At 43.4% G+C, this 27,657-nt stretch overlaps 3 protein-coding genes and 1 long non-coding RNA gene across 4 annotated transcripts in view; 3 read left to right on the forward strand and 1 right to left on the reverse strand.

Annotated features, from left to right (window-relative positions):
* ATP8B1 (ATPase phospholipid transporting 8B1) overlaps positions 1-16,088 on the forward strand; it is a gene marked incomplete at its 3' end in the record, with an annotated part of 68,629 nt that extends 52,541 nt beyond the window's left edge. Inside the window, exons 15-25 of the mRNA XM_079994750.1 lie at positions 1,643-1,799; positions 2,719-2,907; positions 3,552-3,664; positions 4,689-4,853; positions 5,556-5,667; positions 5,853-5,928; positions 7,184-7,316; positions 9,188-9,476; positions 10,968-11,191; positions 14,174-14,257; positions 15,831-16,088. Of these exons, the coding sequence (XP_079850876.1) occupies positions 1,643-1,799; positions 2,719-2,907; positions 3,552-3,664; positions 4,689-4,853; positions 5,556-5,667; positions 5,853-5,928; positions 7,184-7,316; positions 9,188-9,476; positions 10,968-11,191; positions 14,174-14,257; positions 15,831-16,088 (1,800 nt within the window). The remainder of the gene's footprint in view (positions 1-1,642; positions 1,800-2,718; positions 2,908-3,551; positions 3,665-4,688; positions 4,854-5,555; positions 5,668-5,852; positions 5,929-7,183; positions 7,317-9,187; positions 9,477-10,967; positions 11,192-14,173; positions 14,258-15,830) is intronic.
* Positions 13,927-27,498, reverse strand: LOC307226454. Its single transcript, XR_013843439.1, has 3 exons — positions 27,055-27,498; positions 15,981-16,111; positions 13,927-14,004 (listed from the first exon to the last, which is right to left on the reverse strand). It is a non-coding gene; the product is annotated as an uncharacterized lncRNA (long non-coding RNA).
* Positions 17,646-22,223, forward strand: LOC307226967 (phospholipid-transporting ATPase IC-like). Its single transcript, XM_079995952.1, has 3 exons — positions 17,646-17,810; positions 19,603-19,733; positions 19,943-22,223. Exons 1-3 carry the CDS (start codon positions 17,672-17,674, stop codon positions 20,171-20,173), a joined length of 501 nt encoding a protein of 166 aa, XP_079852078.1. The 5' UTR covers positions 17,646-17,671; the 3' UTR covers positions 20,174-22,223.
* Positions 26,167-27,657, forward strand: part of NARS1 (asparaginyl-tRNA synthetase 1) — a 34,518-nt gene continuing 33,027 nt past the window's right edge. Inside the window, exon 1 of the mRNA XM_079994909.1 lies at positions 26,167-26,362. Within this exon, the coding sequence (XP_079851035.1) occupies positions 26,320-26,362 (43 nt within the window). The 5' untranslated portion in view covers positions 26,167-26,319. The remainder of the gene's footprint in view (positions 26,363-27,657) is intronic.

Here is a 27,657-nt window from a genome sequence, read left to right on the forward strand (position 1 = left end):
AGCACGGATCCACACGGATCCTCAGGATTTTTGCACTAGGTCACCCCAAATTCACCATCAGATCACATAGCATATCCATGGCTACAGCCTGCACCAAAAAGCACACGCACCCACTGTTTCATGGGGCCGCAATGGCGCAAAAACGTGGTTACAAAGCATGGATCCACATGGATCCTCAGGATTTTTGCATTGGGCTACCCCAAACTCACCGTCAGATCACATGTCTGTGGCCACAGCATGAACCACAAAAATCATACATCCACTGTTTCGTTTAGAATATTTTTTTCTTGTTTTCCTCCTCTAAAAACTATGTGCGTGTTATGGTGCGAAAAATACGGTATGTTGTTGGGAAATTTTTTTTTTCCTCTTAAAAACATATTTAGGATGATATGTGTTGACAAAAATCAGCTGAGAATGCCACAAAAATGTAATAGATTTTGTCACAAGATCTGATTTTTTTCAAATCAACATAGCACAAAAACCTGACCTGATGGAGAGAAACGGATGTCATTTCCTGATTCAGCAGTGCAAAAATACCCTAAATCAGTTGTAGAAATCTAGACAACATTCAAAAAGTAAAAAATTGTTGCCCAGTGTTATTATTAACCTCAGATGGCCAGCCTGTGACATAGATGCAAGAAGCATCAAAGGAAGCAGGAGTTTGTGAAACACCTGGGAGGTAGTTGGAGGGTCAGTGAGGCTGGTTACACATTTTGATAATTAATACCCAAGAAAGAAGTGTTTTACACCCTAGAGCAGCCTTTCTCAACCTGTGGATCCCCAGATGATGTTGAACTATAACTCCCATCACCCCTAGCTAGCAAGGCCAGAGCTCAGGGATGATGGGAGTTGTAGTCCAACAACATCTGGGGACCCGCAGGTTGAGAACCACTGCCCTAGAGGGTTAAGTTACAAATCGGAATCCAAAGAAGCCCATGCCATATTTACTCGGCTAGGACAAATCTACTTCTAAGTACGATCCATTGGGTTCTTCCAGTTTGCACCAGGTTGTCTCTTAGCTACGTGTTAGGCTGGTTTTAATGGTTCCAGCTGTTTGGGTTTTTTTAATGTTGATATTAGGTGGGGGCGCCTGGGCTTTTCGGCTTTATGATTTGGTCTGGCTGTTAATTGCATGCTATTGTTGATTGTGAACAACAAAAAGGACTTGGTTGATGAGTAGTATACCAACCAGATAAGTAAATGGCATGCATATCTAGCTGAATCAGGCAACATGCCAAAATATAGAATAATAGAATCTTAGAGTTGGAAGGGACCCAAAGGTCATCTGGTCCAACCCTCTGTAATGCAGGAATCTCAGTAAAAGGATCCATGACAGATGGCCACCCAACCTCTGCTTAAAAACCTCCAAGGATGGAGAGTCCACAACCTCCTGAAAGAGACCATTCCACTGCTGAACAGCTCTTACTGTCAGAAAGTTATTCTGAATTGTTTTTAATGTTTTATGGGGCACAGTTAGACCTACACCTGCTTCTCTACTGCTGACCTTTCTCAACAAAGGTGAAGCTGCCCCGACTGTCCCAGGATTTGGCCTACGTACTGTTTATACTTTGAACTGGTTGTGCATTGTCAGAAAGATAGACTGTGTGCACTAACACATTATTCACGTTCCCTTCTTGTGTAGCAAGTTGACTTCAGCTGGAATATGTATGCAGATGGGAAGCTCACCTTTCATGATCAGTATCTGATCGAACAAATTCGGTCTGGCAAGGAACCTGAAATTCGACAGTTCTTCTTCCTGCTTGCAATTTGCCACACAGTGATGGTGGATGCCTCTGATGGTAAGTACTGCATGCACAAAGAATCCTCATTTTATATACACTGAGCTGACCCAATATGCATTGAAAGACAGCCTAGTTTAGAATTCTACATCTATACAGCAATAGCTGCACTTTCGTGCGTCAGGTGTTACTACGAAATTGCAAACTGCTGGCAAATACACGTACTAATGATGTTGCCAAGAAGCCCTTTTACCTATAGCTGTGCTCAAGGCTTTTCATCATCCCTAATATCATAACAGCCCCCTCTCCACACTCTAGTGAGGTTATATTTCGACTTAATGAGAGCCAGAGTGGTGTAGTGGTTAAGAGCGTAGTCTCGTAATCTGGGGAACCGGGTTCGCTTCCCCGCTCCTCCACATGCAGCTGCTGGGTGACCTTGGGCCAGTCACACTTCTCTGAAGTCTCTCAGCCTCACTCACCTCACAGAGTGTTTGTTGTGGAGGAGGAAGGGAAAGGAGAATGTGAGCCGCTTTGAGACTCATTCGGGTAGTGATAAGGCGGGATATCAGATCCAAACTCTTCTTAATAAACTGGCATGTGAATGAGTCTTGCACCTGCACACATCCTGCTTCCTCCCTCCTCTCTTGGAACAATTAATCCTGGAGGCCTAGAATTAACCAGAGTTTGCTGTTCCGTCTGAACTGGGAAACGATGGTTACTAGACTAAGGAAAAAGCCTTATGCCAACCCCACAAAAATGGTTCAAGGTCTGGCATATTCTGCACCTGCTAACCAAAGCGTACAGGTTCAGATGTAATGGGAAACTGATTAAATGAGAACTTCCAGGGTTATTGCAGCATGCCAAGAAAGGAGGGGCCGGTGTGAGAACAGAACACATCGGCAAGAGACTCGCGCGTATATCATCTCATGTGATTCTCCCATCTACGAAGGTTTTCTAATTTTTTGTCTTAATACTCTAGGTGAGCTCAGCTATCAGGCGGCCTCCCCTGACGAAGGAGCATTGGTAACTGCAGCTAGAAACTTTGGTTTTGCTTTTCTTTCACGGACACAGAATACTATTACAATAAGCGAGATGGGAACTGTGAAAACTTACGAAGTTCTTGCCATTTTGGACTTCAACAGCGATAGAAAGAGGATGTCCGTTATCAGTGAGTAAGCTGCAAAAAAGAAAGAAAGAAAAAGGTTCATAAATCCATGTGCTAGAAGGTCTCTCTGCTGGAAGTGGAAAAACACATCAACTGTGCTCTCCGCCCTTTTTTTAAAGGAGCAATAACGAAAGAATTAATGAAACCTCCTTACATAAATAATTTGTATACTTCCAGCATAGCAGCAGACCAGCCCATCATCTTAGCTTTACAGCACTGATGCCCTTCAGACTCCAGTCTTCAAACCAATTTCCCACAAGTTTTCCCAATACAGTCCTCCTCCTCTCATTTTAGTCTAAGCATGGAGGCAGTTTGGGAAAGGGCCATAGCTCAATTTCCCACAAGTTTTCCCAATACAGTCCTCCTCCTCTCATTTTAGTCTAAGCATGGAGGCAGTTTGGGAAAGGGCCATAGCTCAGTGGTGAGGCATCTGCTTTGCATGCAGAAAGTCCCAGGTTCAGTCCTCAGCATCTCTAGGTAGGGCTAGGAGAAACCCCCATCTGAAATCCTGCAGAGGGACTCAGTATGATCTGATTCCTTAGGAAGCACTTCCCTATGTTTCTTAAAGGGTCCAGCATAGGCCACATGAAGGGGGAGTGCATTTTTCCTATAACGCAGTGTTCCTAATCCATCTGTTGCTTTTGTAGCAAGAGAACCAGATGGAGCAATCAGGCTTTATTGTAAAGGAGCGGATACAGTGATATATGAACGGCTGCATGCAAGGAATCCTACGAAGCATGCAACACAGGAAGCATTGGACGTAAGTTGGGTTCCGTATGATTCTGTTTTGCTTTGTTTGCCATGTTTCTTTCCTTTCCTTTCCTTTTCGTTTTCCATAAAGTTCAAACACTGCTGGAGTCAGGAATAGGTTGGCAATTATAGAATTAAATTTTTTAAAATTAATTTTTCATTTATGACTATACAGTCATAACACAATACCAAATCATCACAATACAATCAAAAGAGCCAATTAATCAGTTCCGAATTAAACATTTTTGGATGGCTTCCCGTGTTCCGGCTATCAGGAGTTGATGTCATTCCTTGGTCCTGCACCAGTTCTCTTAATCAGTCCAAGTTCCACAATTCCGATCTTAATCCTTTAGTTTTGCAGCCACTGATGTAATGACTTTTGATCGTATTTAGTAAAGGAATAGGTCTGCAATTGTAGAAGAGCATGAGAAGAGCTCTGCTGGATCAGGCCCGTGGCACACCTGATCCAGCATTCTGTTCTCACAGCGGCCAGCCGGATGCATGTGGGAAGCCCACAAGGAGGACTGTCCCGCTGTTTCCAACATCTGGCATTCAGAAGCATTTCTGCCTCCAGCCACGCAGGCAGAGCATAGCCGTTGTGGCTGGAAACCTTATCATCCATGAGTGTGGATTAGGTGACACTTATAGGTGTGACCCTCCAGATGTTGTTGAACTCCAATCCCCATCAGTCCTAGCCACCATGGCCAATGGTTGGGGATGATGGGAGCTGTAGTCTAACACCATCTGGTAGAAACAAATGCTGACCACCCCCCAAAAATTGGCGGACTTGCTGCATTTGTTTCTACTTAGATTTCTCTGCATCTCTTTCAGTTATTCCAAAATGCCTTCCGTTTTATTCACAATCCCTGCTTGGCAGAGTGATACCTGTCAATCTGTTTTTGTCACAGAGAGCTTTCTCAGATAATAGAATTGCAGGGTTGGATTGCAATGGAGGACTCTCAACTAAAGCATCCTTGACAGATGTCCGTCCAACTTTTAAAAACTGATACATTCTCGTTCCTTCCCCCTGGTAGATCTTTGCAAATGAAACCCTTAGAACGTTGTGCCTTTGCTACAAGGACATTAGCGAAGAGGAGTACGAGGCGTGGAATAAAAAATTCATGGCTGCTAGTGTTGCTACAAGAAACCGTGACGAAGCTCTGGACAAGGTGTATGAAGAAATTGAAAGAAATCTAATTGTAAGTCTATTGGGAGTGGCTGGGGAAGGGAGCTTTTGCTGTCTGCTTCCACACTTGACCTTGCAATACTTCCTATGAGGCTGTCAACTCAAATAGCATTTTCTTAAATGTGCACATGTGTTTTTCTGGGCCCCTCTCTCTTCACTGCTTGGATGGCTATGCGTTTATTTTCCTTTGGCACCCACATACATGCATACCTGAACAACTTCTCTGCAGTAGAGGCTGCTTTGGCATACTAAAAGTTGTTGTAAGTTGCTTTGGGATTATCTTTTCCATGTGGAGATCATGGGATTGTAGAGTTGGAAAGGGCCACAAGGAGCATCTAGTCCAATCCCCTGCAGTGCAGGAATCTTTCACCCTATGTGGGGCTTGAACTCACAACCCCAAGATTTAGAGTCTCATGCTCTGCTGGCTGAGCTATCCAACCTCCTATGTCTGGGTAGGGAAACCTCTGGCTTTTGAATGTAACCTGATAGATTCTGTTAGTCATTTCTAGCATAGCCACACCATGCATTTAAAACACATCTATCATGTGACTTCACCCAAAGAATCCTGGGAAGTGTAGTTTAAGGATGCTGGGAATTGTAGCCCAGTGGAGTGGGGGAAGCTACAGTACCCAGGATGCTTGGGTGGTGAGAAGTCATAGGCTTCAGATCTGACAACGGTCATACTAAACATGCTTGTTCTTTAAATAACCTGCAGCTCTTGGGTGCCACAGCAATTGAAGACAAGTTGCAGGATGGAGTTCCAGAAACAATATCCAAATTGGCAAAGGCAGATATTAAGATATGGGTGCTGACAGGCGACAAGAAAGGTAATGTGTATATAAATAGCTGCTTCTTATTTGCCCAAGGGGTGTGAATGCAAAGCAAATAGCTCTGTTCCAGGGCTTTTTCCTTGTGGTTTGAATTGCTGTCGTAAGTGCAGTGCCGGCATATGCTTGTGAAACGTCAGGTGAGCTAACAGATCATGACAAGGCATTTTGTTGTTCTGTTGCAGAAACTGCAGAAAACATCGGGTTTTCCTGTGAACTCTTAACGGATGAAACAACTATCCACTATGGAGAAGACATCAGGTAAACAGGAAAAAAAAACCTGGGGTTTTTTTGTTTTGGTTTTTTTGCATGTAAGGGATCTCTAATGAATGGAGTCACAGTGTAGGCTGGTCCGTTAGGACAAATGGACGACAGCAACCATCGTCCTCATTGGCCTAAATCTACGTCACAAGACATTTGTGAGGACAAAATAGGATAACTATTTTTCCTGAAGCCTGGTGCCATCATTATATAACTTTAGGCGCCAGGCAAAAGCTTTCCTTTATAACTGGGCCTTTGCCCTTTAACAATCTGTGGCCTTTTAGAAGTGGGTGGAATGTTTCTTTAATGCATTTCTTTTTCGTCTTAATGTATGTATGGGGTCGGGAGTTGTCTTATCTGTTTGTTTTGTTGTAAGCTGCTTTGAAATGCCCTGGGCAAGATAAAGCAACTAACAAATTTAATAAATAATAATAACAACAACTCTTACGCACACCTCCCGTTAGCTTTTAGGAGGAAAGGTGGAATATAGAAATTTGGGGGAATGGATGAATGAGAGAAATAGTACTTTAGGTTGATGTAGTAACCTGTGCTTAGGAGGATAATTCCAAGGGTTTCTTAAGGACTGGCGCCACTAACTTGGACAGCTGTTGATCTATAAAACAGTGGTAACGAACTTTTTTTCTGGCTACTTGTGCTACAAGTCCAGTACAGAATTATTACAGTGCACAAGATGTTATCTGAGCCTGGAGACAGTTTTACCCTCCTTCCTCTAACTGCTGTCCCCACCCTCCCACTCAATGTGACACATACATGGGAACCCCAGTTATAGGGAAAACATTCGGTGAATTACAGGTGCAGAGAAGTTAGTGTAAGGGAAGATTAAACACTCCCTCTCACCTGCAGCTTCTCTGCTTCGAATTAGCTTTCCCCTGCCACTGAGTAAGAGAAAGAATGACTCTGGTCTGTAGACTCACCTTTGCTACAGGGGTTTAGTTCCTGGTGAAATACCAAGGATTTCTTGTTAGGGTAAGATTAAGGAATTTCACAATCAAGACTAAGAGGTTTCAGAAGCCTTGTAGTCAGTGTAATATGCCGAGGTTCTAGAAGACTTTAGATCAAATGCCACTAAAACCAACTTGAAATATGCTGTTAGGTTTCATACACCTTCAATTGCAAAGCGGCCTTTCTTGCTAAATCCTAGTGGCATTTTCTTGGACATCTTGAATTGTTACACCCATCGTGGTTAAATAGTAAGATTTTGTGAGATTTTGGTTTTGCCTCTACACCTATTTAGTGCTCTTCTGCAGACAAGGTTGGAAAACCAGAGGAACATAGTCGGATCAAACACGAATTCATCCCAAAGAAGCAACGATCCCTTTTTTGAGTCGGGTAGAAACCGTGCCCTAATTATCACTGGCTCATGGCTGGTAAGTATGCATTAGAGGTGCACTGATTACTTTGGTGTGAGAGTTTTCCATACCCAAACAGCGGAAAATAAAATGCTAAGAATTTAGCAAATCAAGGCAGGTAAACACATGGTCTTGCAAAGCCACCAACACCCATATGGAACTAAAACTGTCTTCATATTCAGGAAATTGGAGAATATTCATAAAGTTACTCCTTTTTTAATGGGTCGAAGCTTTTTGCCTTTCATGCTTCCTGTGGAGTCATGGAGTTAGAATATTTGCTTTCTGTTTATCTAGCTTGTTTACCCAACTCAGTGAGATATTTGGCCATTTGAATAAGTGTAACAGGTGTACAGGATCAGATCAATCATCCTTTGGGACAAAAACACATACCACTGACAGCAGGCAGCATTTTCCATAAGGATATTTTACTGAATAAGGTTGTTAATGATTGTGTACTATTAGAAGATATATCTGATGGTGAATGGCATTGCAGAAGGTCTTTGCAACTGATCCACAGAGATGTTTATAAGCCCCTTTCAGACACATCTTGCAGTACAGAACCAACGTGGCTACTAAGCCAAATACTCCATAAGCAACCTGAAGGCAATTTTACTGATGATGTATGACTTTAGATGTGTCAAGTCATTGCAAACAAAAGGGAGGAAACCTCAACATGCCATTTTTATAGGGGGTGGTGTGCACAGGACCCCAGATTCACTTTCTATCTCTTGTAGTGTTTTCAAATTCTGATCAGATTTTGAGTTGCTCTGTGCACTTGCTGCCTGTATTTAGACTTCTGAATTACTTTGCAGTAATCTTTCAACCACAGTGGATGAAATTTATCGGACCACTTCAAAGGTCTCCAAGCCTCCCAAATTGCAGTCAAATAGGTCTAGGGACTTTTTGTGGAGGAAGTAAAAGGAATGAGGAGGGGGGAAATGTGAGTTGGTTGATTTCTTAGCTCAAAATAATTAAGAGATGGCAAAGTATATATTCTTGCTGCGACATTAAAAAAACCCAAAAACATTTTCAGCCTTCCCAATCAGCCTTTACAGGAAAGACTTTACAGGTCTATGACAAGCCTTACAGTATGAGGCTGTCTAGAATTCTACATGTGGATTTCTGAAGTTCGGGAGGGGGGAAGCAGTTGCTAAAGAAGAGAAGTGCATAATTTTTATTTTTTTTAAATTAAATTTTATTTTTTTTAAATTTTTTAAATTTAATTTTAAAAAGTTAAATGATGCTTTTAACCTTTCTTTTTAAAACAACAACAACACCAAACTCCTCTGCTGTGTTCTAACAAAAAATAACAATCCAGAACACTTCAGTGCTCTATAGGTAACATTTATTACAGCCTCACTTCTTGCAAAGCGCATAGACCTAGTCAGACATAAAGGTATTACAGTGGTACCTCAGGTTAAGTACTTAATTCGTTCCAGAGGTCCGTTCTTAACCTGAAACTGTCCTTAACCTGAAGCACCACTTTACCTAATGGGGCCTCCCGCTGCCGCTGCACTGCCGGAGCACAATTTCTGTTCTCATCCTGAAGCAAAGTTCTTAACCCAAGGTACTATTTCTGGGTTAGCGGAGTCTGTAACCAGAAGCGTCTGTAACCTGAAGTATATGTAACCCGAGGTGCCACTGTATATAGGAAAGTGTAGAGCTGTATTGGCACAGCAAAGCAGGAATGCAGAGGGCTCTGTGTCTTACTGGTAGACCTGATCTGACTTGCACGGTGGTAAAGGTAAAGGTAAAGGTAAAGGTAAAGGGACCCCTGACCATTAGGTCCAGTCGTATTTGCCTCTTTATTCAGCCCCTACAGAGATCCTGTGCACACTCCTAATTTTTATAGCAACTGGAAGTTTACTGAGAACAATTATTTCTTACAGAATGAAATTCTACTGGAGAAGAAAAAGAAGAGGAAGAAACTCTTGAAGCTGAAGTTTCCAAGGACAGCAGAAGAAAAGCAAAAGCAGATGGAGAGCAAAAGGAGAGCTGAGCTGGTCAAGGAGCAGCAGCAGCAGAACTTTGTTGACTTGGCTTGCGAGTGCAGCGCAGTGATTTGCTGCAGAGTGACGCCCAAGCAGAAAGCCATGGTGGTTGACCTGGTGAAGAAGTACAAGAAAGCCATCACCTTGGCCATCGGGGATGGTGCCAACGACGTAAATATGATAAAAAGTAAGTGGTGCACGCATTATTTTTTTTTTTTGCCAAAACACATTTGTTTATTTAAATGTTTATATGTCTCCTGTTGTGAAAACAACCAAGGCGGGTTACAATAAAATCCATTAAAAATCCAGTAACAACAGTAAAAGAATACCAGCAGTATTAGCAGTCTGTACAAAATGTAACTTTAACAGTTTCCAACAGATGCCTGTCAATCAGTAGCCTGGAAAGGCCACAGTAAACATATGGAACAGGGCTGCACTGGTACAGTTAAGACAGAAAACAGGAAGGCTATCCTCACCTCCATTGTTTTTCAATTTAACTTTCTGGGGGTGGGGAGGAATGCACCCAAATGCATTTGGGCAATGGTATGTCACAGGTGGCGCTGTGGGTTAAAGCCTCAGCGCCTAGGACTTGCCGATCGAAAGGTCGGCGGTTCGAATCCCTGCGGCGGGGTGCGCTCCCGCTGCTCGGTCCCAGCGCCTGCCAACCTAGCAGTTCAAAAGCACCTCCGGGTGCAAGTAGATAAATAGGGACCGCTTACCAGCGGGAAGGTAAACGGCATTTCTGTGTGCGACTCTGGCTCGCCAGAGCAGCGATGTCACGCTGGCCACGTGACCCGGAAGTGTCTCCGGACAGCGCTGGCCCCTGGCCTCTTAAGTGAGATGGGCGCACAACCCCAGAGTCTGTCAAGACTGGCCCGTACGGGCAGGGGTACCTTTACCTTTTACCTTTTTATGTCCCATCTTTTATTCTTGCAGTAGTAATGTTTTAATGCTGCAAATTCTTTTTCTTGACCCAGTCTGCCACCCACATTCCTTATTTTCTGGGTCTACTTTTTCCTTTCTACTATTTTTGAGAATTCTGAACTTTTTAGATGACACAGTACAGTGGTACCCTGGGTTACATATGCTTCAGGTTACAGACTCCGCTAACCCAGAAATAGTACCTCGGGTTAAGAACTTTGCTTCAGGATGAGAACAGAAATCGCGCTCTGGCGGCACGGCAGTAGCAGGAGGCCCATTAGCTACAGTGGTGCTTCAGGTTAAGAACAGACCTCTGGAACAAATTAAGTACTTAACCTGAGGTACCACTGTACACTCATGTCAGAATTTAATGTTGGGAAAGCAGGAAATAATGGACGGCATAGCCTCACATGCAGTGAAAATGTTTGTTTTTAATCTTTGTACACAGCAGGTGAAAATACAGATATGATTGATTTATTAAAAGCCTCTATGATGCTTAGACCTGGTTTACATATAATCCTAAGGTAAATGGTTAACTGGATCATCCAGACCCGATTCAGGGGCTTAACAAAGGTTTATTGACCATGAACAAGCCACACTCTAAACTGGTGGTTTGTTGTTAGTTGATAAAGCTTGGTTAATGTTAATCATTGGCTAGCAGTCTGTGCAAACCTGGCCCTCAACCCCCTCCCTTCCTTGGTGACTGCTTTTCGTGGAAGGAGCTCTCAACTGTGTGTTTTCATTGTTGTTATTCTAGCGGCCCATATTGGTGTTGGCATAAGTGGACAAGAAGGGATGCAAGCAGTCATGTCCAGCGACTACTCTTTTGGCCAGTTCAGATTCCTCCAAAGGTTGTTGCTTGTTCACGGCCGATGGTCGTACATAAGGATGTGCAAGTTCCTTCGGTACTTCTTCTACAAAAACTTTGCATTTACGTTAGTCCACTTTTGGTACTCCTTCTTCAATGGCTATTCTGCCCAGGTAAGAGAGAGAAGAGGGGGCGGGGTGGGGTGCTCATAAATGTCCAAATTAGCTCATAGTCTAAGAGGCAGGAACATCAGTACCAAATAATATTCATGAAGTTTTAGTCCAAAGTGAATTTTCTAGAATTGTGCTGAAGGTTTAAGTGCTATTCCAGTCAAAACAGTTCCTGGTGACCTAATTTATTGTCGAAACAAAATAAAAAAATTCCTTCCAGTAGCACCTTTGTTGTTGTTTAGTTGTTTAGTCGTGTCTGACTCTTTGTGACTCCATGGACCAGAGCACACCAGGCACTCCTGTCCTCCACTGCCTCCCGCAGTTTGGTCAAACTCCTGCTGGTAGCTTCGAGAACACTGTCCAACCATCTCGTCTTCTGTCGTCCCCTTCTCCTCGTGCCCTCCATCTTTCCCAACATCAAGGTCTTTTCCAGGGAGTCTTCTTTTCTCATGAGGTGGCCAAAGTATTGGAGCCTCAGCTTCAGGATCTGTCCTTCCAGTGAGCACTCAGGGCTGATTTCCTTCAGAATGGATAGGTTTGATCTTCTTGCAGTCCATGGGACTCGCAAGAGTCTCCTCCAGCACCATAATTCAAAAGCATCCATTCTTTGGCGATCAGCCTTCTTGATGGTCCAGCTCTCACTTCCATACATCACTACTGGGAAAACCATAGATTTAACTATTTGGACCTTTGTTGGCAAGGTGATGTCTCTGCTTGAAAGCTCATACCAATTACAAACTTAGTTGGTCTCTAAAGTGCTAGTGGAGACGATCTGGTATTGACTTTGCAACAGCCAGACACTAGTACTAAAAGAGTATTAGAACTAATTGATATATTTGGTCGAGTAGCAGGTTTTAAATTGAATAGACAAAAAACGAAAGTGTTGGAAAAAAATTTAACAATGGAAGAAAGAGAGAGTTTTCAGAATGAAACAGGCTTGGAAATAACAAAAAGGGTAAAATACCTGGGGGTAAACTTAACATCCAAGAATGTGAACTTATTTAAGGATAATTATGAAAAATGTTGGTCAGAAGTTAAAAAGGATCTGGAAATATGGTCAAGGTTGAAACTTTCCTTGTTAGGCCGAATTGCTACTATTAAGATGAATGTATTGCCTAGAATGCTGTTCTTATTCCAGACGTTGCAGATTGTGGACAAGATGGACTGTTTCAAGAAGTGGCAGAAAGACATATCAAAATTTGTCTGGCAGGGCAAAAAGCCCAGAATTAAATTTAAGATTTTAACTGATGCAAAGGATAGAGGGGGGTTTGCCCTGCCGGACTTAAGACTTTATTATGAATCAGCAGCTCTCTGCTGGTTGAAACACTGGCTACTTCTTGAGAACACTGACATTTTGGATCTGGAAGGGTACGACAATAGTTTTGGTTGGCATGCATACTTATGGTACGACAAGGTAAAGGTGTATAAAAGCTTTAAAAACCATATTGTAAGGAAAGCATTGTATAACGTTTGGATTAGATACAAAGATTTGTTGGAAAGTAAAACCCCTAGGTGGGTGTCACCAATGGAAGCTAGGGAAGTAAAAAAACTTAATATGGATTCTAAATGGCCAAAATATCATGAGATTTTAGAATACGATGGCGAAAGGGTGAAACTTCAGAGTTATGAGAAACTAAAGCCTAAGGTTCGAGACTGGTTGCATTACCATCAGATAAATGAGACGTTTAAACAGGACAGGAAAATAGGATTTCAGAAAGAGAAGTCAAAACTAGAAACAGAATTGTTGGAACCCAATACTAAGAACTTATCAAAAATGTATAACTTGCTGTTAGAATGGAATACACAGGATGAAATGGTGAAATCAGCTATGATTAAATGGGCACAAGATATCGGTCATGATATTATGTTTGCTGACTGGGAACAGTTATGGACCACCGGTATTAAATTTACTGCATGTAATGCCTTAAAAGAAAATATTATGAAAATGATCTACCGATGGTACATGACCCCAGTCAAGCTTGCAAAAATATATCATTTGCCTAATAATAAGTGTTGGAAATGTAATGAGACTGAAGGCACTTCCTACCACCTTTGGTGGACCTGCCCAAAGGTTAAAGCTTTCTGGGAAATGATCTATAATGAAATTAAGAAGGTCCTTAAGTGGACTTTTCCTAAGAAACCAGAAGCTTTCCTCTTGGGCATGGTGGGCCAAATGGTGCCAAGGAAGGATAGGATTTTCTTTATGTATGCCACTACAGCAGCAAGAATTCTACTGGCAAAGTATTGGAAGACGCAAGAACTACCTACTCTGGAAGAATGGCAAACAAAGGTGATCGACTTTATGGGACTGGCCGAGATGACGGGCAGAATCCGGGACCAGGGGAAAGAGACAATGGAAGAGGACTGGAAAAAATTTAAAATATATCTTAAAAATAATTGTAAAATTGAGGAATGTTAAGATGTCAGGGGGTAAGAAGTAAAGAATTGCAGCAGTAAATAAAAAACTTAAGAAATTTTTGATGAAAGGGAATTAAGACAATGGACCTAAGGGTTGCTAAAGAATTATTAAATAAGGATGCAGGGTTGGGGAGGTATGGGGAAGTCAAAGAAAAAAGGGCATGAACCGATGAGCTTGAAGTTATACTGTTTTATATTGTTCTTTATTATTTGTGTGGAAAATTAATAAAAATTATTATAAAAAAAAAAAAAAATAAAGTGCTAGTGGAAGGATTTTTTTTATTTTGTTTCGACTACGGCAGACCAACACGGCTACCTACCTGTAACTAATTTATTGTGTTATGAAGAGAGCCTACAATTGGAACTGAAATGCTGTGTAACTTTTCAACAACTGAGAACTGGAAGAGAAAAATAAGATGTGCAGTTAATTCTGTTTGTGGATGCCTGTTCTTTCAATTCTAGTTACAATCTCTTGACTAACTCTCTCTGTCTCTTTACATACATACTTACATGCATGGGAGATAGAAAAATGATGTAACCAAATTATTATTATATTGTTTATTGCAGACAGCTTATGAAGATTGGTTTATCACTCTCTACAACGTATTATATTCCAGCCTGCCAGTTCTCCTCGTTGGATTGCTTGACCAGGTATGCCAACGAAGTCAGAATTTATTTCTTTTAAAAGCAGTGCAGACTTTTGGATGCCATGGAAACAGCTGACCTGAATCCTCTGTGTTAGTGACCTCCATCCTGCTCAAAACCACTTACCCGTAGTTTGCTCTATTGGTATACTGTAGAACTAGGAGCACAAATCCTGTAGCTGCCTCCCACATCAAGGCCACACCTTCAGACCTGCTGATTCTATCATAGGAAAAACCCATGTGACTCTAGGTGAGGTTGGGTGTTCAGTGAATGGACTCTTGTATAACCAGCCTCCAGATTCCTCTTCCTCTTTGAATGAGGTTGTTGCTGGCATTCATCAGTCTTGAGAGACAATGGAGCGTGCCTCTGGGGGCGAGGCAAAACCCTGCAAAAATGCCTGTGTTTCAAGACTTATTGGGGAACTATATAAAAGCCCTGTGCCTGTAAAGTCTTAGTGTCTTGTGTTAGGCACCAGGTTGCTTTTGAGCAACCTTGGAGCTCCCATCATATATTATATGCTGAGAAGGCTGCAGAAGCAGAACCATACTGCTGACATCCCCCTTAGTGCTGAGCATGCCACTGGGCCCACCTTCTAGACATCTGTGTATTGGTGTGGATGTCCACAGTGAGGAAGTGTATGCATAAGTAGCATAAGGGAAGACCTGGGCATTTTCTGGTTCCATAGTGCAGAGCTTTTGTTGAGCAGTATGGAAATAAGGGTGTAACCTTCCACTGGTCAAAGCAGAAACGTAAGTCCTTATTTATATTGAAATGCCTGCAAATATTGACGCAGTTTGCTTAGTGGGTTCTCGGAGATAAGATTGTGGCTGCTTTGCTCTTCCTCCTCCAATCTTGCTGCTGTTGTGATTGGGTTTATGATTGGGTCAGCAAACTTTTTCAGCAGGGGGCCGGTCCACTGTCCCTCAGACCTTGTGGGGGGGCCGGACTATATTTGGGGGGGGGGAATGAATGAATCCGCAAGCCCCACAAATAACCCAGAGATGCATTTTAAATAAAAGGACACATTCTACTCATGTAAAAACATGTTGATTCCCGGACCGTCCGCAGGCCAGATTTAGAAGGCGTTTGGGCCTGATCTGGCCCCCGGGCCTTAGTTTGCCTACCCATGGTTTAGTGTGTCATCTGAACCAGGGGTGGTGGTTTTGCTGTGTTCCAGACAAGCCAAAGCTGTAAATGAAGGCTTGTTCTTGGGTTTCAGTTTGTGGTTTGTCCAGAGGAGACAAATAATGAGCATCGGGTGAGATGAAACACTAAGCCAAATCATGGTTTTGCTCATGTGCAGTGCAGCAGGACCAGAGGAGAAGCAAAGAGGCCACAATTGCCTCTCTGGGAGCTCACATGCTCACATGTTCATAGTGTTACATGCAAATTTTTTACTGAGGACCAATTTTTATCACTGTTTCTGTAATTGAGATATGGCTGCCTTTCTGTTTTGGAATTGAATGTTTCTGATTAATATTACAGAGTAGTTGTGGGGGGGGGGGGTTGCATATTTTATAGTTACCTTTCAAGATAAAAAAAATTGCTGTAGTAATAAAATTGCAATGATTTCTTTAAGGACGTGAGTGACAAGCTGAGCATACGTTTTCCTGCCTTGTACGTATCGGGACAGAGAGATTTGCTTTTCAACTACAGGAAGTTCTTTGAAAGCCTCCTGCACGGTGCTCTATCATCACTGATTATTTTCTTCATACCGTACGGTGCTTACCTACAAACCATGGGGCAAGATGGAGAAGCACCCTCAGATTACCAGTCCTTCGCTGTCACAGCGGCGTCCTCTCTCATAATCGCAGTCAACTTTCAGGCAAGTAGATGAATCTCATATAGCTCCTCTGTCTGCTGTACACAAAGCACATCAGTGAAATGGGCAGCTTGGTAATCAGACTCTCTCTGATGCTGTGAACATGGAGATTTATGGCCAGACATTGTGTGTGCGGGTGGGAGACTGAGAAACTGAATGACCTTTTCTCAGACTTGCAGACCTAGAGAAGTTTTATGCGATATGAGACTGGGTGTGAGGAGGGCTGAGAGAGAGACCCTGTCTGCACTATACATTTAAAGCAGTATTATACCACTTTAAACTGTCCTGGCTTATCTCCCCCCCCCCCCCAAGAATCATGGGAACTGTAGCTTGTTGAGAGCTGTTAGGACAGTGGTGTCCAAACTTCTTTCAAAGAGGTCCAGATTTGATGAAATGAAGGGCCATGAAGGCTGACCAAAGGGCCAACCAAAGTTGCTAAGCCACAAGGGCCGGATTAAACTGACCGGTGGGCCAGATTAAGCCCCCAATACAGACTTTGGACATACCTGTGTTAGGAGAACTCTATTCCCTTCACAGAGCTACAAATCCCAGAGTGGTTTAAGAATCAATCCCTCTTCACAGTTGTCACTCTGGGAACTGTAGCGCTGTGAGGGGAATAGGAATCTGACAACTCTCAGCAGCCTCAATAAACTACAGTTCTTTGAGAGAAGCCCATGACTCTTTCAGGTGGCATGATGCTGCTTTAAATGTATGGTGCAGATGGAGCCCAGAGTGTTGCTACGGCTCTGTCTTGTAGCAACTCTGCCCTTCATCTAACCCTCACATCTGTGCATCTTAACTACTGGAACTCTTGCAAGAGGAGCAGGAAACCTGCAGGAAACCTGCATGGCCCCTATCACCGGAAGCAGCATCTGGCAAGAGTGCAAGTGTGCCGAGCGATTTGGGCTTTTTGCAGTTGTTCCTTATTTTTCTTACAATCCTGCCCTTCCTCTCGTGAGAGACCAGGACATAGCTTTTACAACAGCCATAAAAACCCAGCACTAAAAACCCAAAGTAAAATCACAACCCACAACGTAAGTAAGTTATGCAGGTCAAAGCTGATTCTACAGTGTTCCAAAGGCCTACAGGAACGAGGAGGTTTTTAGCTGATACTCCTTCGTGCAAACAATGCGTGGATGATAGCCGGATTTTTGTAAGGAGGGAGTTTCATGATAACTCTTTCATGCTGTCTTCTGAGCGCAAGCAACTCTTGCTTCTCTTTGAAGAAAACCCAGAAATATTTAAAGCAGGAGAGGCAAAATATTTTCTGTGGGAAATGGAATGAGGGAAACGAAATGAGAGAGAGAGAGAGGGAGAGAAATTGCTCTTGTAGTAGACCAGGAGAGCTGAGGGATAGCTCCCTGCTCTGTCCACTTGAGCATGCGATTCCTCAGAAAGTCAAGCTGAAGAACAGCTTGGGCATAGCTGGGAGAAAGTAGCAAATGGAGGTGCCAGCCTCCTTTGTCCTCCCCTCCCTTGTGCTCATCTTGCCCATTGGAGAACTGTCTTCAAGGTTTTGAAGAATCTATTGACACCTCCCACCTGTACCGTGATCTGCCCTCTTGCTAACTTCTGCATGTCTGTCTGTTTGCTTCTAGATGGGCCTGGATACATCTTACTGGACGTTTGTGAATGCTTTCTCAATATTTGGGAGTATTGCACTTTACTTCGGAATTATGTTTGATCTACACAGTGCTGGGATCCATGTCCTTTTTCCTGCTGCTTTTCAGTTTACAGGTCAGTACTTAACTAAGTCACCCTAGCTGCAGCCACATTAGTGACTACAAATGCCATGTGACGCACCCCAAAGAGTCTACACTATCCTCGTGTGCCCTCCATGATGTCGTTGGGACTAAAAATCCCATCATCCCCAGTCATGCTGGCTGGAGCTGATTGGAGTTGAAGTTCAACACCATTTTGGCAAAGGCGATCTTAAAAGAGAAACAAGCGTTTAATTAAAGTTTGGGCCTGGTAAGGAGGGGGCTCCATTTTATTCAGTTTCATTGAATTTTATGTACGGCTGAAGCTGTTGAAGTCCAGAAACCTGATAACGTATCACAGGCATATTTGAGGCCATGGTTGGTTGGGAACCAAACCCAATGTACACTAGCAATTTTTAATGGGGCTGTTGCTAATAACTACTAATCTTCAAATTTGAGTTCGTATTGGGACATCAAATTTCTGTATCTGTATCTGGTTTCTAATCACATTTATTGTTTGCATTCATATAAATCACCATAAAAACATCACCATCTTATTTTTATTTAAATTTGTATACTGCCCTTAACCTGTAGATCACAGGGCGCTTCACAACATAAAAGCAGAAGATAAAAAACACAAAATGCAGAATAAAAGCAAGAACGAAAACAAACCAATAACCCCTTCCCTCCCTGCCTTTTCCGCTGCCACCTTTCCACAAAAGCAGTCATCCTCAAAGTGGCTTTAGAGATGGAGCGGGGGCTGGGGACCGCAGAGCTCAGTAGAAGGGCACACATTGCAGAAGACCCCAGGTTAAATCTCTGGTATCTCAAAGGATCTCAAATAGCAGGGCTGGTAGGTACACCTGCTGGAGACTTAAAAGTGCTGCTGCAACTTAGACTAGATAATGTTGGACAAGGTAGACCAATTTGGGTCTCCAACTGCTTTTGGACTACAGTTCCCATCATCCCTGACCACTGTTCCTGCTAGCTAGGGATCATGGGAGTTGCAGTCCAAAAACAGCTGGAGACCCAAGTTAGGGAAACTTTGAGGTAGACCAATGGTTTTGCTTGATGCAAGGCAGCTTCATATATTATATATATATATATACACACACACCACTTCAGCCTTACCAACCTGGTGCCCTCCTGATGCTTTGGGCTACAACTCCCATCAGCCCTGTGCTGCCTGGAGCTGATGGGATTTGTAGTCCAATGCGTCTGGAGAGTGCCAGGTTGGTGGAGGCTGCAGCAAAGAGCCATAGTATTTGGGCCCCTAGAGGCCATGTGATAAATGCTCTGCAAGTTACTTCTAAAAACATAAACCCATCACCAAAGCCTTTTTTAAAAAAGCCAGTAATTATTACGTTGTGGGACACGGGTGGCGCTGTGGGTTAAACCACAGAGCCTAGGACTTGCCGATCAGAAGGTCGGCGGTTCGAATCCCCGCGATGGGGTGAGCTCCCGTTGCTCGGTCCCTGCTCCTGCCAACCTAGCAGTTCGAAAGCACGTCAAAGTGCAAGTAGATAAATAGGTACCACTCCGGTGGGAAGGTAAACGGTGTTTCCGTGCACTGCTCTGGTTCGCCAGAAGCGGCTTAGTCATGCTGGCCACATGGCCGGCTCCCTCGACCAATAAAGTGAGATGAGCGCCACAACCCCAGAGTCGGTCACAACTGGACCTAATGGTCAGGGGTCCTTTACCTTTTTTAATTCTTACGGTAATAACATTGCCAGCATTTTTGCTTTCTGTGTGATACTATTAGCATGAAGGGGAGCACCACAACCATAGCTATGTGTACATTATTCTTTCCTCTCTCTTTCCTCCTACAGGTACTGCCCCAAACGCTCTCCGGCAACCGTATCTCTGGTTGACAATAATCCTATCCGTTGCACTTTGCTTGCTGCCGGTGGTCGCTCTCCGTTTCTTGAGCATGACCATTTGGCCTTCGGAAAGTGAGAAGGTACGTATGAGAAATGTAGAGGGCATTAACAGGGCAAGCAGAGCTGAGCTCAACGAGCCCACTGGTCCGTCTCAATGCAAAGTAGCAGCTTAGGGTTCCCAGCATCTTCCAGGAGTCCACAGGATTTAACTTAACCTTCTATCCGTAGCAAGTTGAGTCCGTTTCCCTGCTTCCTCGTTAACCTTTTGTGCAACTTTCTCCTTTAAAAGGTCCAGAAGAATCGCAAGAAGTTCAAGGCCGAAGAGGAAAAATGGAAGCGAAGGCAAAGCGTCTTCCGCCGCGGGATCTCTGGCCGCCGTTCTGCTTATGCCTTCTCCCACCAGCGGGGTTACGCTGACCTCATAGCTTCCGGGCGGATCATTCGTAAAAGGAGAGCTTCGTTAACCGCAGTCCTTGGCAACAATTTAGCAGAAGTCAGGCAAGCTGAAGAAGCCAGCTGATGATTTTCTGTGTCCTACAGGAAGTGGATCCCCCCCCCACCCTTTGAAAAACAATTGCACAAAGTTTTTATTTTTTTATGAAGAACTCAGGATTCTTTTTTCTTTTTTGGGGAAAAAAATTCAAGATTATGAAGACAGCTTGATTTCCTCCTCAAGCTACTTCGTTTGAGATAACTGAACTGAAGAACTGAGCAGTGTTTTCAGATCTTGATCCTTGTATATTTTGTTTCATGTGAAATTGAAGGATATAAATCTATGGGCTTAAAGACCAACAATTGCAACGGTTGTTCTTTTAAAATGATACTTAGAATTTCATGTTTCTTTTTTTAAAATGCAATCATGAAAATACAGTTTCAACAGATGTTTTGTGCCTCAACACCAAAGATGGACTTAGCTGAGAAGCAAAATGGTTTTGTTTGCCACTTCATTCCACTAACTCAGCTATGATTATTATTTTTAGCTAACCAAAGATGTCCTCTTTTTCTTTTAAGACAAGAGAGGTGCAGTTTTACTTTGCAAGCATTCAGAACCATTATTCACCGATCCATGGGGTATTGTGGCCCAAGGCAGCAAGCTTTTAATAATTTTCATGGATTTGGGTGGGGAAACGTCAGTATATGCAAAGCATCCTAATCAGGTTAGCCTCTTAATCTGGCATTGGGGATAGGGAGTCTGTGGCTTTGTGCATGTTGTTGAGACTCCAACTGCCATCAGCTGCAGCCACAATGGCCAATAGTCAGGGGTGATGGGAGCTGTAGTTCAGCATCTGGGAAGTACAAGTTCCCTGTCTCTGTTCTAGGTCTGGTCCAGGAGGCATAGCTAGTTTGCAACATTCACTCAATCGGGGCTTTCTTGGGGGATACTCTACTGAAATCACCACCAACTGTTCACCAGCAGGACTTGGTGAATTGAATCTCTTTTCTGGTATATTGTTTTATATCACTGCCTTTCCTCTTTTTAAAAGTCTCTGTGTTCTTTGTATCATGTTTTGCGAAAAAAGGGACGAGATATCAAACCAGTGAAGGGTGTATTATTGGCATACTTCCTTGATTTTCCACCTGCTTAACCTTTATGCAAGGTAGACGTCAACGATTCTCACATTACGGGAATTGTTTCCACGTAGAACAGGTGTGAGGAACTTTTGGTCCTCCAGGTGTTCCTGAACTACAACTCCCATCATCCCTAGCCATTGATTTTTGCTGGGTGTGATGGGAATTGTAATTCCCCACACCTGATGCAGAACATGTGGACACCATTCTACTTAAAAGGCACGTGCGTTGTCTATTTTACTACACATGTATATGTGGCTAAAACCAGGTGTGCATGGGTTCTTCACACATGATAATATGCACGCTTAAGTGAGACCCATGTTACAAGTCCTGGGTGAAACAGACTAAACTGAATAAAATGTTTTTTTTTTTTCACTGGGTGATGGTTCAAAGCACAAACTGGAACAAGAGAACTGAGCACATCAAGGATGACTCCTTTTCACTATGTTTTAATAGTAAAAAAATTTTTTTTTGAGATTTTTAGTGTACAGTTCAGAGGGTTTATGTGTTGGGACATATAAATGGTTTACATTTCAAAAATTTCAGCATACACCAATGTGTCTTGTTAAATATTCACTATATAGTTCCACTTTTTTTTTTTTTTTGCAAACCATGCAGTCTAAAATCATCCTTTAGGAGCATGGAATTCATACATTTCTTCATTATTATCGTTATTTAATGTGCAAAGGTTTACAGCTTTTTCTTTTAAGTAGGTGGGAGAAGATTGACTTTAGTTTCCTAGACTGGTTTCTCTCCATCCAAAGACGAGGTGGCGAGCCACACGTTTCAAGCTCCTAATCTGGGTGCAATATTAATTTTAACGTGCTGGTTGAGATAGGTATGCCATACACTTGTATCCAAACCATATATTGTAAATATTTTTATTTGCTTAAAGATAATGTACATATTTGACAGGCCTTAATTTTTAATGCTTTTGACTGAAGTGAAAGAAGTGTTTTCACTGGTCCGAAATATTTTTATTAAACTATACTTCAAATACATATTTGTATATTCATATAGTGTCCAGCGACTTTCGTGAGAGTGCAACTGTTACTTTATTTGCTATGTTTATGTTCCCCCTTTCCATCAAGTAACTCAGGAGTGGCATACACAGGTCTCCCCATCTGTCAGGAACAGGCAGAATTCCAAAGGAGGCAGGGGGCAGGAGGACAAACCAAGAGAAGGGGATTCTGTGGGGCAGGGAAAAGAGGAAGAGTATGGGCAGTCAGATGGAATAAATTGTTGCAGGAAGGCGCAGAGGTAAAGAGAGTGTCGGTGTCATGCACTGATTGGACAAAGAGAGGAACCAGCTGGGGAATCATCAAGGGAAGCAGGCTCAAAACCTGAGGAGTGGTGGTGGGACGGCGATGGGGGTCAAAGGAAGAAAAGACTGGGAGGAGGTGTTGGAAGCTGCTGAAGAGGTAACTGTCGGAGCCTCCGTACGACCGAGCTGTAATGGCTACTCCTCCGGCTGTATTTTCGGAACCCCATCCAGGCTCTCCTCCGACGGTGATTAACGACCTAAGCCTTTGAATGAGACTTCAGGCACACTCTCCATTCACAGAGTACTTAGACAGCAGCAGCAGGAGCCAGAAATATGTGCTACATTGCTACTTTATTTCTAATTACGCAAGGCAGAAAAGAATATGCGTCTGATCTCTGTGAGACAGAAAACAACAGAACAAAGAAACGGGAAACCAGTAACTTCAACATCCGTCTCCCGTCAGACTTCCAACAGTCTGGAATGTCAACAGAGTCTTGTGACTCCAAGAACTGCACAGTGGCTTAACAGAAACCTAACAGGAACAGGGCTTAGTGAGCTGGGAGAGTCTGTGGCAGAGAGAAGTCCAGAAGCAGGAGAGAAGGGAGGTCAAGAGGCAGAGATGGATCAGGCTTGTGAAGAGGTGCCGGTATCTCCCCCTGGTGTTGTGACAAGCTCCCCTCCCTTCTGTTCTCCCAGAACCAGAAGAGGTATGAATCGGGAGGAGCAAAGGCAGACACGCAGGAGCAGTCTCAGATTGCTTGGGGTGGTGGTGGGGAAACCAGAAGAGGCAGAGACATAGGTGACCGTGGGCAGTTGGGGATGTTTTTTCTTGGCAACTGAGTCATGGGGGCAAGACCTGCCGGAGATGAGTTGCTGTGCTCATTAGGCCTAACACTCCTGTACAGATCCTCTTTTGCTAATAAAGAGTTGGCTTGGATTCACTCAGGTGATTTACTGCTGCTGGCTCCTGTCAAAGGGCTTAAAGAGATAGGAGCAGCTGATATACCATTTGTCTGATAATAAATGTTGGAAATGTAAAGAACCTGAAGGAACATTCTTTCACCTCTGGTGGACTTGCCCTAGAGTGAAGGCCTTCTGGGAAATGATATATAATGAGTTGAAAAAGGTATTTATACCTTCACTAAGAAACCAGAGGCCTTCCTTCTGGGCATTGTCGGCCAGAAGGTGTTAAAGAAGGACCGAACATTTTTTATGTATGCAACAACGGCAGCAAGGATACTTATCGCTAAGAGTTGGAAAACTCAAGATCTACCCACACTGGAAGAGTGGCAGATGCAGCTGATGGACTATATGCAACTGGCCGAGATGACTGGTAGAATTTGAGACCTGGGAGAAGAGAGGGTTGAAGAAGACTGGAAGAAATTCAAGATTTATTTACAAAAGTATTGTAATTTGGTAGAAGGCTAAGAAGGATGCTAGATCATAAATAACTGCCTACCATTGAATTAGATTTGAATTTGACGATAAGTGAGATTGAGGAAAATATAAAATTTTTGGAGAATTATTAGATTAAATTAATTGAACGAGATTTAAGAATGTAAACAAGATGATAAATTGCTGGAAAAAGGTCATAATGATGTAAGTGGGAGTGGGAGACGTGAGGGAGTCCAAAGAAGTTTTGAAAAATGTGTTATCATTCATGTTATATTGTTTATCATTTTTGCATTTTGTATTTAAAAAAAAAATCTCAATAAATATTTATTTTAAAAAAATAATAATAAAGAGATAGGAGCAGCTGGAGATGCCGCGCAGGAGGAGTTTCCAGTCACTTGTGTGACCACCTTTTGCGATTCCAATTTGTAGGGTGCAGCAGTGCAGTGGTAAAACTGCTACCACATTTGCAAAGCTAAGCAGAGTAGGGTATGGTTTCAAACTGGATGGGGGACTGCGCGTTCAGGATTCCTGCATTGTAGAGGGTTGAACTATAGATGACCCTTGGGGTCCTTCCAACTCCACAATTATATGATTCTTTGAGAACACTTGGGCTGGATCTATACAGATTTTTTTTTAAAAAAAAAAAACCGCCACAGAACACGTTATAAAGGCTCTTAAAGGAAAACCCCATTGGTGATGGATCACTGCTCTACAGCGCCATCTGGTGTTGCATGTTTATAAGGCAGGTATAACGATATACAGTGGTACCTCTGGCTGCAAATGGGATCCGTTCCGGAGGCCCGTTCGCAACATGAAAATAGCACAACCCGCAGCGGCAATTTGCCGCTTCTGCGCATGATGTCATTTTCTGCCTCTGCGCATGCGGTGAAACCCAGAAGTAACCCTTTCCGGTACTTCTGAGTCGCCGCAGGACGTAACCTGAAAGAACGTAACATGAAGCGGACGTAACATGAGGTATGACTGTAACTGAAGAGTCTCACTTGAGTCCTTGCTCTAGCTCAAAAATCTGCTGAAAGTGAAGTCTGACATTTCACCACTAGAGGTCTCACAGACCTGACTTTAGATAGCTAGAATATACAGTGGTACCTCAGGTTAAGTACTTAATTCATTCCAGAGCTCCGTTCTTAACCTGAAACTGTTCTTAACCTGAAGCACCGTTCTTAACCTGAAACTGTTCTTAACCTGAAGCACCATTTTAGCTAATCGGGCCTCCCGCTGCCGCCGCGCCGCTGCAGCACGATTTCTGTTCTCATCCTGAAGCAAAGTTCTTAACCCGAGGTACTATTTCTGGGTTAGCAGAGTCTGTAACCTGAAGTGTATGTAACCTGAGGTACCACTGTACTAGGTAAGTGGTGGTCTGTGGAGCCCAGGGGGTCTGCATAACCTACCCATGGTGTGTGTGGCACCATTCACATAACAAAAACTACCGTAGAAATATCAAAATGTTCAAAAGTAGGGGGTCCATGGTTTGGCTTCTGAAAAACATGGAGCCCGCAGTATTTAATTAGGAACTACTATGCTAGATGATGCACAAGCATCTTGCTTTTCTTGCTGCAGAGGAGTGAAAAATGTGTATTGAATACAGTACATACACAATGCTTTCCCCCTTAAGATAGCTTTTTTTTTTTAATAAAAAAAGAACTACATAATAGCTAAGCTAGCAGCAAAAAAATTACAAGGAACTTGCAGGGGTTTATTACAACATGAACTTTCATGATTCAAGCATGCAAATTTAAAACAAGTATGCACACAAACTCATGCATACTCTCATATTCTGCAATTCGCAAAACCAGCATAACTCCCATGATCCCTAGCTAGCAGGTCTAGTGGTCAGGGATGATGGGAACTGTAGTCTCAAAACATCTGAAGGGCCGAGGTTGAGGAAGCCTGCTTTAGATACCTATTGCATCCATAAATTACCATATAGCATATACTGTATTCAACACATATAAAGGGTCCCATTACCTTCAGTAGCTTAGTGCCCCGTCAAACCTAAATACGGCCTTGGGAAACACTGTTTTAATATAATATTTTAGCTTCCCAGCTACGTTTCACTCCCGATTTAACTGACGCAAACCGTTTCGAATCTTCCCCCCAGCCCCTTGAAATTATAAAGCGGTAATGGAAAATAATAATAATAATAATAATAAAAGAAGTCCCCGCATTCCACTCCTCCCCAACCAGGCGCAAGCGGCGCGCAATGGGTGGCGGCGCCGGGGCGGAGCGCAAAGCGGAGCAGCAGCCACTGCTGCGGCAGCCGGCCTCGCTTTGCGGCAAGGGCGGGCTTGTGGGCGGGCAGGCCTGATGCAATCTCCCTGCCGGGAAGCGCAATCCCCTTCTTGAAAAGGAAAGGGAAAGAGTGGCGGCCGCCACCTGTCTGCTTCGAGGGGCGCGCGGCGCTTTACGCAGGAGCAGCGATGTCTCTGGAGATCCTCAAGCAGACGGGCGCGCTGGCCCTGGGTGAGTTTGTGGGGTGTGTGTGTGTGTGTGTGTGTGTTTGGCAAAGAGAGCCCGGCAGGGAAGCCTTCAGAAAAAAAAGGCCCTGGGATCTGGCAAGGGCAGGCGGAGATCCTGTCTCGATCATAAGCAATAATAATAATAACAGAAATAATGCACGTTGGGTGAGATGGCGCAGCTGCAAAAAGGGCCCAGGAACAAAAGAAGCGCGTCCTCCTCCTCCTCCTCCTTTTGCCATTGTAGCAACTGCAGCCCCAGCCTCGGATGAATGAGGGGCCCGCCATCTCCACGCCTCGGAACCAGATTTCAAGGCCTCGAGGCTTTTGGCTGCGCGCTCCGTGCGCCCTAAACCTTTCCTTCCCCATCAGCAGCTGTTTAAAAAAAGATCAGCTAGCGGCTGGTGTTAAAGGATTTAAATGGCCACTTACAGACCCGCCCTTCTTCTCCTGCTTTCCTTGGGAAGAGGCGCTGCACGCGATTGTATAGGTTTGCAGGTGCCTCGGGGCAGGGGACCTTTTCTTGTAGTCACCCATTTCCCCTGCCTGTGCTATAGCCACGTCCACTTCTACCCCTTGCAACGCAGGCAATCGGTGCAAGGGCGGATGGGCTTCTCCTGCCGCTCTTCTGTCTCCTTCCAGCCAGCCTCTTGTCGGGAAAAGCGGCTTGTAGCAATGAGTTAAAGAAATGCGGCTTACCAGAGTCATCCTGGGGGGTTGGAAACTCGGGGTTCAACTTGCCAGACATGTTCTGGCGCTTGGAAACGGGTCTCCTCCTCCTCCTTCCTTTTTTATTACTCATGTTGGGTGGGGTGTGCCAAAGCGACGTCCAGGCACAAGGAGAAGCTGTATTAGCAGGCGTGGGGGGTGGGAAGGTATTAAATATCAGATATTTAAGAGGAAGGACCCTCCCCATCCCAAAAAAGAGCCTAATAAGGACTACTCGGTGTGCAAATGGATTGTTACTGGGGTGAAGGGTGGACAACTGGGAAGGAGGACAATTGTGCTGAATGGATTTAATTTAATTCAAATCGATTTAAATCACTAGTCAGTAAGACTTGATTTAAATCATTTTTTATTTTTACAGAAAGACTCATTCTTGGTGGTATAATCTTAATATTTACAACCAGAGGAAGGTTTCATTTTTGGAATAATAAATGTTCAGAGTAGTTTTTACAGTTATATAAAAAAATTACTGATTTGCTTATACAGTACTGTTAGAAATACACAGACAGATAATTATGAAATTCTTGTGAGGTTTAATAAGGTAACTTATATCCGGACAACTTCTTCTGCTGTACT

Source organism: Podarcis cretensis, assembly GCF_951804945.1.
Source record: "Podarcis cretensis genome assembly, chromosome: 11".
Classification (NCBI taxonomy): domain Eukaryota; kingdom Metazoa; phylum Chordata; class Lepidosauria; order Squamata; family Lacertidae; genus Podarcis; species Podarcis cretensis.